This window comes from Dryas octopetala, chromosome 7 (assembly GCF_963921425.1).
Source record: "Dryas octopetala chromosome 7, drDryOcto1.1, whole genome shotgun sequence".
In the NCBI taxonomy this organism is placed as follows: domain Eukaryota; kingdom Viridiplantae; phylum Streptophyta; class Magnoliopsida; order Rosales; family Rosaceae; genus Dryas; species Dryas octopetala.
Window position 1 is genome coordinate 15,456,956 of NC_141372.1, and position 16,034 is coordinate 15,472,989.

General features: G+C 33.7%; 1 protein-coding gene and 1 pseudogene across 1 annotated transcript; both read right to left on the minus strand.

Annotated features, from left to right (window-relative positions):
- LOC147280031 (TMV resistance protein N-like) overlaps window positions 1-1,304 on the minus strand; it is a 44,026-nt pseudogene extending 42,722 nt beyond the window's left edge.
- Window positions 1,305-8,554: 7,250 nt separating this feature from the next.
- Window positions 8,555-14,043, minus strand: LOC147280032 (transmembrane emp24 domain-containing protein p24delta3-like). Its single transcript, XM_086251149.1, has 4 exons — window positions 13,774-14,043; window positions 12,626-12,838; window positions 9,012-9,088; window positions 8,555-8,918 (listed from the first exon to the last, which is right to left on the minus strand). The coding sequence occupies exons 1-4, from the start codon at window positions 13,981-13,983 to the stop codon at window positions 8,774-8,776; spliced, it is 645 nt and encodes a 214-aa protein (XP_086107275.1). The 5' UTR covers window positions 13,984-14,043; the 3' UTR covers window positions 8,555-8,773.
- Window positions 14,044-16,034: the final 1,991 nt, after the last annotated feature.

The window sequence follows — 16,034 nt, forward strand, 5'->3', positions numbered from 1 at the left end:
GTGACACAAACGCGGCCTTAGAGATTCTCTCTAAGTGCATTATATTAAGCAATCAACAATCATATTTTTTTATAATTACTTTTTACCCTTTGTGGATTTTGAATTTTGATGGTTGTCTATCTTCCATGAAAGTTCTGAGAATAAGGCTGGTAAATATAATTGTTGATAGACATTAAAACTCTATAGTTTCTTATAAGGTAAAGCAATCTTCCTAGGAGGTACAGTTTGCTTAATTACTCTTGTGTTGTTTGGAATTCGTGTTGTGTAGTTAGTGTAGAATATGAATTTGCCTCATAATAGGTTAGAGTTTCCAAAGTGTATTTGCCATATTTACCTTTTAACTAGGTATTGTGAAAGAGACTATAAACTCTAACCTATGTATTGATCCATGTATAGGAGGCACATTATTGTTCTTACACTGTTTTTTTGATCAAATTGTTCTTACAAATTTTTATGTTTGGTTACAGGTGCATCTTAGCCGCAATACAAAATTCAAAATTATATGAAAAAACACAATAAATTAAAGGGTTTAAATTTTCAATTATTTACTTTAATGGGCAGATTAAATATATGGATATAAGAAAATAATGAACGAAAGTCAATGGGATAAAATCAAAAGAACAAAAATGTCTAGGTTAAATCTAATAGGAGCTATACTTTTAAGGTTGGGATCTAAAAGCTTCGAGAAAATATTAGTGATCAACTGATCATGTGTACATAAAACAATCTGCGTTTTTTCTTTTAATTTTTTGTAAAAGAAAAAAGAAGTAAAGTTTACGTACCCATCTTGCAAATGCCATCCAGAGAGACTGCCTACTTCAAAAAGAGCATCTCTCCACCTTTTCACCTTCTTTGGATTGTCTTTAAAGGCTTGTTCATGCTTCCACAAGGCTCCCTGGAAATTCCCTGTTTGCTTTCGTACCTGAGATGGATCCACATCATAGAAAATTGGAAGTACAGTTTGTTCTATATTCACTTTCATGCATTCAACAGTCTTTGCAAGCTCATCCAAGCACCATGTTGAATCAACGTAATTTCTTGAAAGAATGACAATCACAAATCTGGACTCTTCGATTGCTTTCAAGAGATCTTGTGAGATGTCTTTTCCCTTCTTAAGCTGTTCGTCGTCTCGAAATGTGAATATTCCTTTCCGATTCAAAGCAGCATATAAATGATCTGTAAAATTTCTGCGGGTGTCTTCACCTCTGAAACTGAGGAAGACGTCGTATGTCCATCGAGTAGTAGCAGGAGAAGAAGAAGAAGAAGAAGTATTTGTTTGGGTGGCCATCAAAGGAGTACTGGAAGGTTACTGCTTAGTTTATGGTCAAGATTACAGAAAGGTGTATGCAAATAAAAACTTTGCATTTCTTCCTAATTATAGGGCTTGGTTTGCTGAAATGTCATAGAAATTTCCGGGTTTAAAAAAATCCATTATTCCTACTAGGGTACGTACTGGAGTTACTTTCCTATTTCGATATTCCATAACTACAATCAATCATTCTTAATTAATTAATGTGAAGTGATGACAAATAAATTATGGAAAAAGTTGACCAAAAAAATATATATTATGGTAAAAGGAATCCTATGGAATGAGAAATGCTATTTACATTATCTTTTTCACCTTCTTCCATATTTCTCCTAATTTGTAGTGTAATATCATGATCAATCACTCTTTAAAGATATCTATAAAAAAAATCAACCAAATCGAAAATCATTTAGTCATATAACTGTTATCAAATAAATAGACGGTGAATGAAATTGCTACCAAAATCTCTAATATATTTGATAACTGAACGATTTCTGATTTAATTATTTTTTTACATAAATAATATTTATAATATAATCTAAAAAATGAACGATTTCGATCATAAAATTATATTTCGGATTAAAAGAAATATAAGAGAAGGTAAAAGGAGAAGATGACAAATCATCACCAAATAGCATTGAAAGAAGGTGGTGTAAATACAACATATAAATCCTGTATTTATTTTTTTCTTTTCATATGTAAATCGTCCAAAGGAAAAAATTTACAAACAGCACACATACTTTGATGACTGTTTCATTTCAGGACATTAATTTTGATTCGTGTTAATGAATGACACATACTTTTATTTTGTGTCAATTAAGGACCCTGTTTTATCTCAACTTTGGCTCGACATTAGACCCATCAAAACTCTACCAAATTTAGCAAACTTATACTTGGTGTAAAGCTATGCATCTCCTCTTTACAACCATATAAACATCACTTAAATCAGACATCTACAACTCCAGATAATTGGCCCAAAAGTAGGGTACCCGAAACTATCCAATCAGACCTCTGGAAAAAAAATTTGGAAAATCAAACAATTTCGGGTACCCTACTTTAAGGCCGATTATTTGGAGTTGTAGAGATCCGATTTGGGTAATCTTTATATGGTTGTAAAGAGGAGATTCATATCTTTAAACCCAGTATAAGTTTTTTGAATTTGGTGGAGTTTTGATGGGTCAAACGTCGAACCAAAGTTGAGATAAAAACTGAAAAAAAAATATAGTCCTTAATTAATACAAAATGAAAGTATGTGTCCTTCATTAACACAAAACAAAATTAATGTCTTGAAATGAAACAACCATTAAAGTATGTATCATGTTTGTAAATTTTTCCCTCGTCCAAATGCCGCGTGCAAGCGGTCAACAAAACACGGCTATAATGACAAACCCGTGACTTTGTCAAATTGAATATATATTGCAAGCAATTTGGTTATATTTAATTACCGAAAAGCAACTAATTAATACATATTTCTATTGCTGATGTACTTGTTTGATCTAATCTGTAATATTAATATTATAAATACACTAGACCAATTAGCTTGGTAGTTGGTTTAAGTTGTTTCTTTCCATTTTGTTGAAAGAGTTCGAAACTCCCTTCCCCAAATATATAAATAATTAAATCAGCCGGCTTGATGTGCATATATAGGTGTACCTTGCCAAATAGGATCTGGTAATAGTCTCATGATATCCCTCTTACCACACTCGGTGAAGTATGAAAGCAAATGATATTTTCATATAATTACCAAATAATGAAGCAACGAATTTAGCATAATAAAATATCTACCCCTGTTTAATTTTATTAACAACAACTAGGTGCTAAAGAAAGGAATTGTATTTTGTACGTTCTCCATATATTGGTAAAACAATGCAAGTCAACCATCAATTTCAAAGTCTTCTTCCTTGTCTCCTATCAATGCCATCATACTTCCGTGCCAATTACTTTGATCATCACCGAGTAATTTCCTGCGTGCTACATCAGACAAGGTATTGCATTATAATCCTTTTGCTTGTTGCACACGTACAGGATATTACTCAGTGATTATCAAAGTCATTAAGTCATTGGCACGGAAGTATGATCGCATTGAAAGGTGACAAGGAAGAAGAGTTAGAAATCGATGCATGGTTGACTTGTATTGTTTAACCAGTACTGGCTGCCTTCCCAATGGGGGAAGAGAAACAATTCCTTGCTCTAGTACCTATTACAGATTGTGCTAGATATTTTCTTATGCTAAATTCGTTGCTTCATTATTTGGTTATAAGAATATCATTTGTTTTCATATTTGACAGATTGTATGTTATTTATTCTCTTACTTAAGGAGGGATAATTTAAGTGTTTAACCATTGAGTAGTGCTTCTATGAAACTTGGAAGACTGCATGTATATATAGTGAAGAGCTCTAAATCATTTTGAAGTATAATATATAATCTTCTTTCTCTATCACGTTATAACTCTTGATCATTTCAATTCAAAATCTCATATACCCCTTATGTTTAGACTAGTGTAACTTTTCTATGTGCCGTTTAAGTTGTGCATGCAAGGTCTATTTTAGTTTTTTCCTTAGATGATCATGCCAGATCACGCCACCACACTTTATTTATTCAATCTCAAAATTATATTTTCTTTTAGTGCATTCTACTGCGAATCCAAGGACATCTTTGCTTTGTTATTTGTTGAGAGTACAAATGTGTATTTGTTGGGGTGTTGTGGTGTTTTGCTGAGGAAAGAGAAGTGAAGAGGAGAAGAAATTCTAATGTAAACATAGTAGATTGGGGAGAAGAGAGAGAGGACGGGGGGGAGAGGGAGGGAAGCTTTGGGGTTAACAAGAAAACATAGCGTTTGGTTATTGGGTTAAAAATTTTAAAAATAACACGTCTCATCTTATTTGGCCACATATATTTTGAGGACAAGAAGGTTCTCAATTTCTCATATTGCTCTTAATTAATTTCTAAAGCTATTTGGTGAATATTTTTGGTTGGTGAATTTGTCATATTTTCACATGATTAATTGATTATTTTTTTCCATGAATTGATTATGGGTTTAAAATATACTGTCTATATATAGAAAAGTAACTCCCAAATAAATTTTAATGAAAGTTTAAACTAGAATTACCAAATTGTATAAAACGTGGCATTTTTTCAGTAAAAATCAAATAAACCACAATGATGACACATATGAATACATGATCACTAACTTACCTCATCTAGGATGGAGATGAACTCGAACGCCACAATCTGAGCTTGAAACATTGGAGCGCATCGATCACCCATGACTAAACTTGATAATCTTCACCAACTTAGACTAAACATAGACACACAAACTCTAACTTTTCTAATGTTTACGAAGATAGGTTTGTCTTAGAAACTTGCCAATTAAATGTATTTACATTGCATTTGTGAGGTTGATTTGGAATTGTTTTATTAAATCACATGTGTTTTGATTAAGGAATTGTGTGAAAATACATGATAAAACCTCAGGGATCTTACTGTAATATATGGAATCTTAGATAGAAGTTATATAAACGTACGATAGAATGTGTCTGTGTAAATTAATCTTTAAATGTTTTTATATTGATGCTAATACTTTTTTGAGGAATTTCAATGGACGAGATTATGTAAAAATGATTTAAAACCTTGAGGGATGCCATTGTATTTTCCGAAACCTCAGAAGTTATGAAACGAGAATAAAACGACTTAAGGGTGTGCGCATAATTAACCCTTACAATCATCAAATTATCCAAGCAATTTAGAAAGATCAAGCAGATCGCTTTGTAATTAACCCTAAATAACTAGGTGCTGAAAACAATTGGTGAGGGCAAAATAGGAAAAAACCAGCCAATGGTAAAAATTCTCTACAATCCCTACTCAATTATTGATGCCGAAAGTGGTCAACAACGGCTACTATCTAGGGGTCAGCAATGGGCCTGGCTGGGCTAGCCCGGCCCAAATTTTTTGGGTTCGGGCCAGGCTCGGGCTTGAATTATAGAAGCCCAATAAGGCTTTCGGGCCGGGCTTGGGCTTTAATACACAAGCCTAAGGCCCACCCATCGGGCTTTGGCTTGCGGGCTTGGAGGGCCGGGCCGGGCTAGGCCCGAACGGGCGGGCCAAAATAGGCTCAAAGCCTATTTAGACACATATATATCTTCAAAAAAAAAAAAAAAAAAGATTTTGGCTATGCTGTGATTTGAATATAAGACCTCACATAACAACCTACAACTCTCAACTAACTGAGCTGACTAGTTTATTTGTCAAGTTTGTGAATCATAATATATTTAATAACTCTTTCGTTTGTTTACTTCAATAAATTATTAATATGCTTATTAAGTTATTATATAATACTATTACGTTAGTAATAGTGTAATACCATAAATAATAAACTTTTAAAATTATATACAACATTTCAACTATAATAAAACATAAATGTATATATGTTTTATTATATATTTTATTACATATTTTTATAAACAAACGATGCAATTGTGTTGTCAACGATCCGAACCGTTCAAATTTTAGTTCCTCACTCAAAGATAATTCGTGCAAAAAATTAGCTCAATTAGAGATGTAAAAGTGACATAATGGTGGTCGAATTAATGAACGATCGTGGTTTTTCTAATGATGATCGAATGGGTAGATGAATTTCGATTTAGCCGATTTTTTGTACGGATGATCTTTGACTATGAACATTGAAAATGAACGGGTCAGATTGTTGAAATCACGTTGTGGTCTTCATAATTATGGAAACAACAAGGTTTCAACGGGAAAGTTAGTAGAATTATACTCTTCAAGTGTATTTATATGTAGAAGCTCACATATCGATCGTGTTTTCAACGATCCGAACCGTTCAAGTTTTAGTTCCCCACTCATAGAGAATTCTTGCAAAAAATTAGCTTAATCGAAGATGCAAAAGTGACGTAACGGTGGTCGAATTAATGAACAATCGTGGTTTTTCTAATGATAATTGAATGGGTAGATAAATTCTGATTTAGCCGATTTTTTGTAAAGATGATCTTTGACTACGAAAATAAAAAATAAACGGTTCAGATCGTTGAATTAATAAATTGACGATCGTGGTTTAATAACTTTAATTATAGTTGTATTATAAAAGTTGTATATACACATATACATTTATGTTTCATTATAGTTGTACTGTTGTGTATAATTTTAAAAGTTTATTACTTTATTATTTATGATATTACATAGTTTACACTATTACTATTTACTAACATTATAGTATTATATAATAACTTAATAAGCATATTAATAATTTATTATAGTAAACAAACGAAAAACTTATTAAATATGTTATGATTCCCAAATTGGGCTTTGGGTCGGGGTTTGGGCCGGGCTTTGGGCGGGCTTAAACGGGCCGGGCTTCGGGCAGCCCATGGGTTTCAAGGGGATGGGCCAAGCCCAACCCAATTCTAAAATTGAAATTTTTCCTAAATCTTTTTTTTTTGTTTGGATTTATAGTCTAAAATCAAATTGTTGAAGGTTTGAGGATAATTTAAAGAGCCTCATTCATTCAACTCGATTAAAAAACTTAAATTATGAGATATTTTAATAGAAGGTTGGAGATGTGTTTTATGTCAATTTCCCCCAAATGAGAGAAAGGTTTAGGTAAGCTGGAGATAGGCCTCACCAAAAAGCCCAAGGCCTGAAGCCCACCCGAAGCCAGCCTGGCCCATTAGGCCCGAAGCCCGATTTGGCCCGATCCGGCCCGAAAGTCTCTTGGGTTGGGCTTGAGCCATCCCCTTGAAGTCCATGGGCCGCCCGAAGCCCGGCCCATTTAGGTCCGCCCAAACCCCGACCCAAACCCCGACCCAAAGCCCAATTTGGGAATCATAACATATTTAATAGGTTTTTCGTTTGTTTACTCTAATAAATTATTAATATGCTTATTAAGTTATTATATAATACTATAATATTAGTAAATAGTAATAGTGTAAACTATGTAATACCATAAATAATAAAGTAATAAACTTTTAAAATTATATACAACATTACAAGTATGATAAAACATAAATGTATATGTGTATATACAACTTTTATAATACAACTATAATTAAAGTTATTAAACCACGATCGTCAATTCATTAATTCAACGATCTGAACCGTTCATTTTCTATTTTCATAGTCAAAGATCATCCTTACAAAAAATCGGCTAAATCAGAATTTATCTATCCATTCGATTATCATTAGAAAAACCACGATCGTTCATTAATTTGACCACTGTTACATCATTTTAACATCTCCGATTAAGCTAATTTTTTGCAAGAATTCTCTTTGAGTAAGGAACTAAAACTTGAACAGTTCGGATCGTTGAAAACACGATCGATATGTGAGCTTCTACATATAAATACACTTGAAGAGTATAATTATAATAACTTTCTCGTTGAAACCTTGTTGTTTCCATAATTATGAAGACCATAACGTGATTTCAACAATCTGACCCGTTCATTTTCTATGTTCATAGTCAAGATCATCCGTACAAAAAATCGGCTAAATCGAAATTCATTTACCCATTCGATCATCATTAGAAAAACTACGATCGTTCATTAATTCGACCACCATTATGTCATTTTCACATCTCCGATTGAGCTAATTTTTTACACAAATTATCTTTGAGTGAGGAACTAAAATTTGAACGGTTCGGATCGTTAACAACACAATTGCATCGTTTGTTTATAAAAATATATAATAAAACATATGTACATTTATGTTTTATTATAATGTTGTATATAATTTTAAAAGTTTATTATTTATGGTATTACACTATTACTAACATAATAGTATTATATAATAACTTAATAAGCATATTAATAATTTATTTAAGTAAACAAACGAAAGAGCTATTAAATATGTTATAATTCACAAACTTGACAAATAAACTAGTCATCTCAGTTGGTTGAGAGTTGAAGGTTGTTATGTGAGGTCTCATGTTCAAATCACAACATAGCCAAAATCCTATATTATTTTTTTTTTTAAGATATATATGTGTCTAAATAGACTTTGAGCCCATTTTGGGCCGCCCGTTCGGGCCTAGCCCGGCCCGGCCCTCCAAGCCCGCAAGCCAAAGCCCGATGGGCGGGCCTTGGGCTTGTGTATTAAAAGCCCAAGCCCAAGCCCGGCCCTGCCCGGCCCGAAAGCTCTATTGGGCCTTTATAATTTAAGCCGGAACCCGAAAAATTTGGGCCGGGCCATTGCCGACCCCTAGTTGGAGATGCTCTAAAAAGTTGGTTGACAATTACAAATTTTCAGAAAGCAATATGAGTTTGACAGCACCAAAATGAATGCATAGCAATTGCGCATTTAGTTCACTTAAGTATCTATGTTTTTCCTTTCTCAATTCTCTTTCAACAAAAACAAGAAAACTACTTGTCTGTCTAATCATAGTTTACACTACATGGTATTAAAACTTTTCTTTCTCAGTTTTCATTTTTCATCTACAAAGATAATTCGAGTAGCATAATCTAAATGAGCTTCTTCTTTTGGAAAAATGTCTTCAAGTGCCATAACTGAAGTGTTGAAACTATGATGCAGACACCCAAGGACATCATACTAAACCACGCCACCCGGGCATTAGTTCTTTCGCTCACATCCCTCATCTCTGCTTCTCTGAGTACATGCAACACAGTACAAGGAATGGATTACAACAGAAATAAAGTACAGGAATGTTGAATGCATTCCTATTAGATACGTAAATGTTACCTGCCCTTGAGATAGAGTAGATTCTCATGGATGGCCTCCACTGCTCCTTCAAGTTTCCGCAACTCTAGCTCAAGACCCTACGTGGCCAGTGTTAGGTCAATCAATCAGAAACAGAAAAACACTTGAGTCTCATGCATGCCTATGTTGGCTAATTCAGTATCCAAAACACTTGACTCTGTTATAATTTAGTCAAGTTGGTAATAGTTCCAAGTGAAGTTGCAAGAACTCGGCAGAGGCCCAAGCCATGTTGCATGATAAGTATAAGCATCTGTGTTGGCTATTTCAAAAACATGTATTCCTATAACATCAAAAACATGTTTATCACTTAGAATGTAGGACCTAAGCATCTAAGTTTACTCACGATTCCTATAAACTTAAGTCCAAAGATTGGACTTAGATGTCTAGGTTTATGCATTCTGTGATTAAACATGTATTTGATGTTATATGAATACATATTTTTGGAATCGGATTCATGCACATGAGTTTTCTGTGAAAAATTGAGCGGCCAATTTTTCTGCATATATAGGTCAAACGATCGAGCCCATAGCCCAATAGGTTGTCCATATTATCTTGAATTTTCTTTCAAATGTTTTCTTCTCTCATTCAAATGGTTTTTCACACAATTTCTTGGTAGTTCCTTCAAGACTGTTGCGTCAAGTTTTGGATAGTCGATTTCAATGTATTTTTGCACCCTTACTTCTAAACATATTTGGACTTTTAAAAGGTATATAAACTTACTTCAGGGTCTTTTTCAGCTTTTATTTTCTTTAAGTTTTCATCTTGGGTTTGCTTCCTTTCATTAGGAGCAAACTGCTGAGTTAATTTTGAATGTACATGTTTAATTGATGTGCTATTAATTGGTTTAGCATTTCCTAAGGTCAAAGGTGTTATACAAAGTTCTGTGTTTATAAATTAATTTCCATTGTTTCTGCTAATTTACAAATATTGCAACAGATATTTCCATAAATATGAACTACCAATATTTCCACCAATACTAACATTTTTATTCTTTCTGTAGGCTACCATATCCTTTGTTTTATTCTTTCATTGTGAGAGCATTAGAGCTTGTGCCTTGAAGATCAAGGACAATTTCATGAAGAAGCTTGCGCCAGTGAAGGTATCCAAGAAGACAAGCATGGAAGGTGAGAACACTTGAAGAAGCTGTAGAAAGATCAGAACAAGCATTGGTGAAAGATAAGAGCGAGTGTGCTATATAAGACCTATTGAACCTTAGGGGAGTCGATGTTAGAACTAACGTAGCTAGAAGTAGCTTAAAAGCCATAGGAAGGTTACAATTTTGGGTTGATCATGGATTTAAGCTATAGCAGAGATGACATATAGCTTTTCACGAATAAGCACAATAAGGTGTATAAATAGAACTAGATCATTGTGCTTGTACAAGTGTCAAGTCTTGTATGGTTGTTATTCTTAGTAAATTTTTGCATTTTCTAGACTAGGTCTAGTAGTTTTCCCATTTGGATTGTCCATTTAAAAATTCCTTGTGCACGTTACTTTATTGCTAAGTGATTGACAGTGTGAAGCAAGCAATTTAAGTTTTAGGTGTATATGTTTCTAATATATATATAGGCTCAGATTGCTTAATTCAAGACTTTAAGTTGGATTTTGATTGATATATTATTAGGTTGATTTGGTTGTGTTTGCAGTGTTAATCATAAAGTTTTGAAAAGCCCATCACCCTTTCTAGGCTAGTTATAGAATTGTAAAATACCACAAACAGTGAAGTTTCAAGCAGATATATGTGGACAGAGGAACAAAGAAATAAGCACAATTAAGGCTGATGATGCGAAACAAAATTTAAAAGTAGGGCATGCTGGAAACATTAGTTGCATGACAATGGTATAACAATAACTATATGAACACACCAACTAGCCCAGCTAATGGTCCCTAGCCTCTAGGTATATCTTTCCCTTAAGCAACCAACCGTACATGTATTGAGTCTATATACAATATTAACCTTTTAAATATGTACACGTGCATCAGCATTCATGTGAAAGTCAGTGTGTAATGTGAAATTTATCCTTTCTTCCAACCTTCAACCTATCAACGAAATTACGCCAATTTCGATAGTTTTGGTAAAATTTCGGTGTATCAAGAAAAAAATCTATTAACTTCAGTCGATTTCTACCGATATTTGGGTAGAAATTTCAGTAATTGGAACAGAAATATCAACTGAAATTTTTCTTTATTATTTCTTGGTTTACCATCTCAAGTACTTGTTCAAACTTTAAAGCTACAAAAGCAGCTTATATATTTCCACTTTTGGTGCTACAAGCATCTAGTCTTTATTATTTAAACATCAAAGCCTAATCATTTCAGTGCTAAAATAGGGTAGACTTTAATGTTTAAACAAATAAAGACTAAAGGCTTCTATCCCGAAAGTGGAAATATATCAGGTGAGATGCTGGGCTAGAAAGAAACAAATAATAGAGCAGCCGATATTTGTTCCAATTACCAAAATTTCAGTAGAAATTGACTGAAACAAGTACATCGAAATTTTACTGAAACTACCAAAATTTTTAAAATTTTATGATATTTCAGTGACATGGTAGAAAGTTACACCTTTTCCCTTATTGAATGTTGATACCATGATTTGGCTGAAATTTCAGCAATTTCACCGAAAATTTCATCCTTACTAGGTTCATAATATGTTTATAACAGTTAAATATAAAATGTTTATTACTTATTATGTTTTTAGTTCATTGTATTATGTCTTTATTTTGCACATTGCATTCAAGATTTAAAATGTGGCGGCAGCATGCTCGACGCCCATTGTTTTTACCTTCCATGTCATATTCCATCACAGATATACTATTTTATAAGTTTACATGGTTAATTGATGCATTATTGCTTGCTTTGAGGTTTTTTAAAGTTCCATTCAAAATTCCAATATTTTAAAGCAAACTTCCGTCATTTTTTATTTTCCACCAATATCGATATTTTTTACTGATATTTTCATAAATCTAGACCATCTACCTATATCAGTATATTTGTCATTGGTCGTAACTAATACATACAACATTATCACAAAGAAAAACTTCTGATGTTAATAAAATGGTGTTCGCACTTCTGAGAACATGATCAGTAAAATGTACATTTACTCAATCTTACCAATACTCATTTAAAAAAAAAATCAAATTATGGTTAAAACATAAAAAAGAATATGTCATGCCTCTTTCTCATCAAAACTTGGAAGTATACTGATTGGTTAAAGTACTTATATAAGACTTCAACAAAGCGTATATTTGACTCAGGCACCACATCGACCCCCATTACTCAAAATTTAGAGTGAAGGCACCGCACTTAATAAGTCAATATAGTGGGCAGAAAGTGAATTTTCAGTTACATGTATCTACAGCTTTCAATTTAGAAATTCATTTCTATGACCATTTGAAGCACCAGATTTCAATAACCTTTGAAAACAATGCTCAGTTCACTCTTAATTTCCTTTATTGGGATAAATAAATGTCATCATTAAAAAATAAAAATAAAACAAAAAATGAATGAAAAAACATCATATACATACGTGCATACATGCACACATGCATATACAGATATATCATATAAGCATATTGTATAGTTATCCCAGTGCTTACCTCAATCTTCTCTTTTCTTGCCACTGACTCCCAATCCTTAGCTGCAATTCCAGTTTTCCAGTCAAGGTTCACACTTATCCCACCACCACCAGGATTATTACCATCAACCCAGAAACATGCCAGGTAGTTTCCAGCCTCATGAGTTGTGAAGGCAAACTGACCATGTGTTGCATTCTCCCTGCTATGAAGATTGTTCCCATAAGGCGATGTCACCTAAAGAAGAACAAGAACTTCTATTAAAACAAGAAAGCTATACCAAATCTACGACGAAACATAATTATACAAGTTAAAAGGGTAGAGAACTTGTCAATGTAATTACTTTATCTTTCAAAAAAAAGAAGAAGCATAATTATACAAGTCAAACGGTAGAGAACCTGTCAATGTAATTAATTTCTCCTTAAAACTTCATTTGCTCATTATCAATAAGTGAAATCTACAGCCCAACTAAGTTGATTACAGCAGGAACTTTGCCCACAAAGTCACTTAAATCCCTCCTCAAACATCAAGTAAATACAGGTTTGATGCCCCTATAGGACTTGACGTTCTAGCAATGATGTATCTTATTCAAGTTTACTAAACTTGGGATTCTAGAGAAAGACAATAAAGAAATGTAACATAAAAAATTTCGTTAGCTACACACAACACAAATCTGAACACCAATGAACCACAACCATTTAGCCTCTATCCCCAATATAGAAAAGAGAATCCCTTCGATTTACTAGCAACCACTAAGATGTCCAACGGTCTTATTGTTGATAAATTTAGTTATAGTTTGAGTAATTCCCAATGTGGCACTAACTCATAACCCAACTAAGGGTGTCTGAGTAAATTTAGTTGCAGATCTAAGCAACTGCACTGACAGTTGACACAACCTGTATTTTGTTCTAGAACCTAGAACAGCATCAAGTAGTACCCAAAAACAACATCAAGTAGAACCCAAGATCCCCTGTTACATTTTAGATTGTTTTTTTCTTAATTAAGCATGGAAAGAATATCCAATCAACTAAATATTGGGGTTTTTTTTTTGTGGGTAATATACATATCTATATAATTGCGATCAAAATGGAAATCAAAAACCCATATAGCACAGTTTCTTAGAATTTGAAGGGGGGTAATGGGCAGGGATAAAAAAGGAAATTCGAGCAAACCTTGGCGGAGATGGTGGGGGCGAGTGAGTGATCGTCAGAAATGACGACGTAATCGGCCAAAACGACGACGTTGTTCTGGATTTCCTCGGAGACGCACTTGGTGCCAGAGGCCGGTAGGGTCAGCCAAATTGCTTGACCCGTCCGTAGCAGCAAGCATAGGGTTAAGAAGATGGACACCGCACTCGCACTCGCACTTGCACTCTTCATCATAGCTCCTTTCAATGATTTACTCTCTCTCTCTCTCTCTCTCTCAGTCTGAAGTTGCTTGTTTGGTTTGGCCAAAAATAAAAAAGTTGCTTGTTTGCTCTTTAAGAAATTCTTTTTTTGAATTATTTTTTCAATTTGGTACTTGAACTTTAACATAGGGCTGGGAAAATTAACTGATTAACCGAAACCGACTGCAAAAATGACAAAAAAAAAAAAAAGGAAGTGGCAGTTCTTCTACCGAACCGACCACGCAATTCACGGCAACGGTTTGGAAACCTCCAAACTGTCAATAAATCGACTCAAACCAATATATATATATATATATATATATATATATCAAGAATGCTCTAAAAGTAACTAGTTAGTAAGTTAATACAAATCTAACTATCATGTTGGGCCCACCGCATAATGTAATCTTAAAATCCGAACCGTCTATTTTTTAGGTCCTACTTTAAAGATCATCCCTGTAAAAAATCTCTAAAATCGGAAATCATTTAGTCATTCGATTATAACAACAACTATTTATATGCTTTTATCGAAAACACTGATCGTCTATTTATTTGATCTCAATTAGATGACTAAATGATTTCTGATTTAGTTGATTTTTTGTAATGATAATCTTTGAAGTATGACCTAAATAATTGACGGTTCGGATTATGAGATTGGTTATGTGGTGGTCTCAAAAGCATAGTTAGCTTCATATTAACTTGCTAACTAATTAGTTTTAGAGCACTCCTATATATATATTTATTTATTATTTTTTAATTAACAATTAAATTATGGCTATTAAATGGAGGGTGCACGATCTTTATCATGCAGCCTACACCACCAGATCCCTAAAATATACCCTAACCCCATTTAGATCACACACACTCTCATCTCTCTCAGTCTATCTTCACTCTTTTCTCTCTTTGCGACCTCATCATCTTTTCTTCTCTCAGACCACCACAACCAAACGCCACCACCACCACCACGTCCCTCTCATCTCAACCTCATATCTTCTCCCTCTCTCATTTCTCTTCTCTTTCTTCGAGATCAAATATCTCATCAATCTCCCTCGATCTGTCTATTCTCTCTCTGAGTAACCAAATGCCACCACCACTAGAGGTAAGACAACCAGATCTCCCTCTGTCACTAGTAGTTAGGGTTTTAATTTTTTGGGTTTTCGAAATTGGGGCTTTTAGGGTTTTTTAAATTGGGGCTTTTGGGGTTTGGGGTTTGGGGATTGGGGCTTGTAGGGTACATAATCAATTTAATTCATGATCAAAGGCTCTGATCATGAATTGAATTGATTCTGGGATTGGGGCTTTTACGAATTAGGGCTATCTAGGTTTTCAATTAAATCAATTCACATCGATTAATTACAATTCTAGTTAATTGGCTCAATTTAACATTTGTTATTTGAATGCTTTTATTGCAAGGTTGATGATTGCTTGCTTGTGATTTTGGTTGCTGATTTCTTGCTATTGCACTGTTTTCTATATATAGACTTATAGTTGGTTTGTTGATTGCTTGCTTGTGAATTTCAATTATAGACTTATAGTATTGTATCTAGACTTATAGTTGTGAATTGTGAATTGTAGCTAGTATATGTAATAGACTTATAGGACTGTCTATTTCAATTACAAGTTGTGAATTGTGATGCCTTGACTGTAATTGAAATAGACAATACTATATGACTGTGTTGACTGTATGATAGACTTATAGTACTATAGTTGTGAATTGTAATTGGTTAAAAGTATCAATCATACATTCAATCCCTTTCTGTTTGATCGACAATGTGTGTGTTGACTATATGATTGATACTTGACAATGAAACTTGAGAATGTGCTTGTTGTATGACTGTTTGCACATTCTCAAGTTACTTGATTGTTTGCAACTTTGCACAATCTGAAATGCCAGCATTTGAACCAAATGCCCAGCAAAGTAGGTAACAACTAACAAGAAACCAAAAATACAAAAATACAAGCATTATCACAAATTATCAGTTAGTTGATGGAGCCACCAACTGGTACTTCACTTGTGGACAGTTGTGAAGTAGCCACCACTGCAAA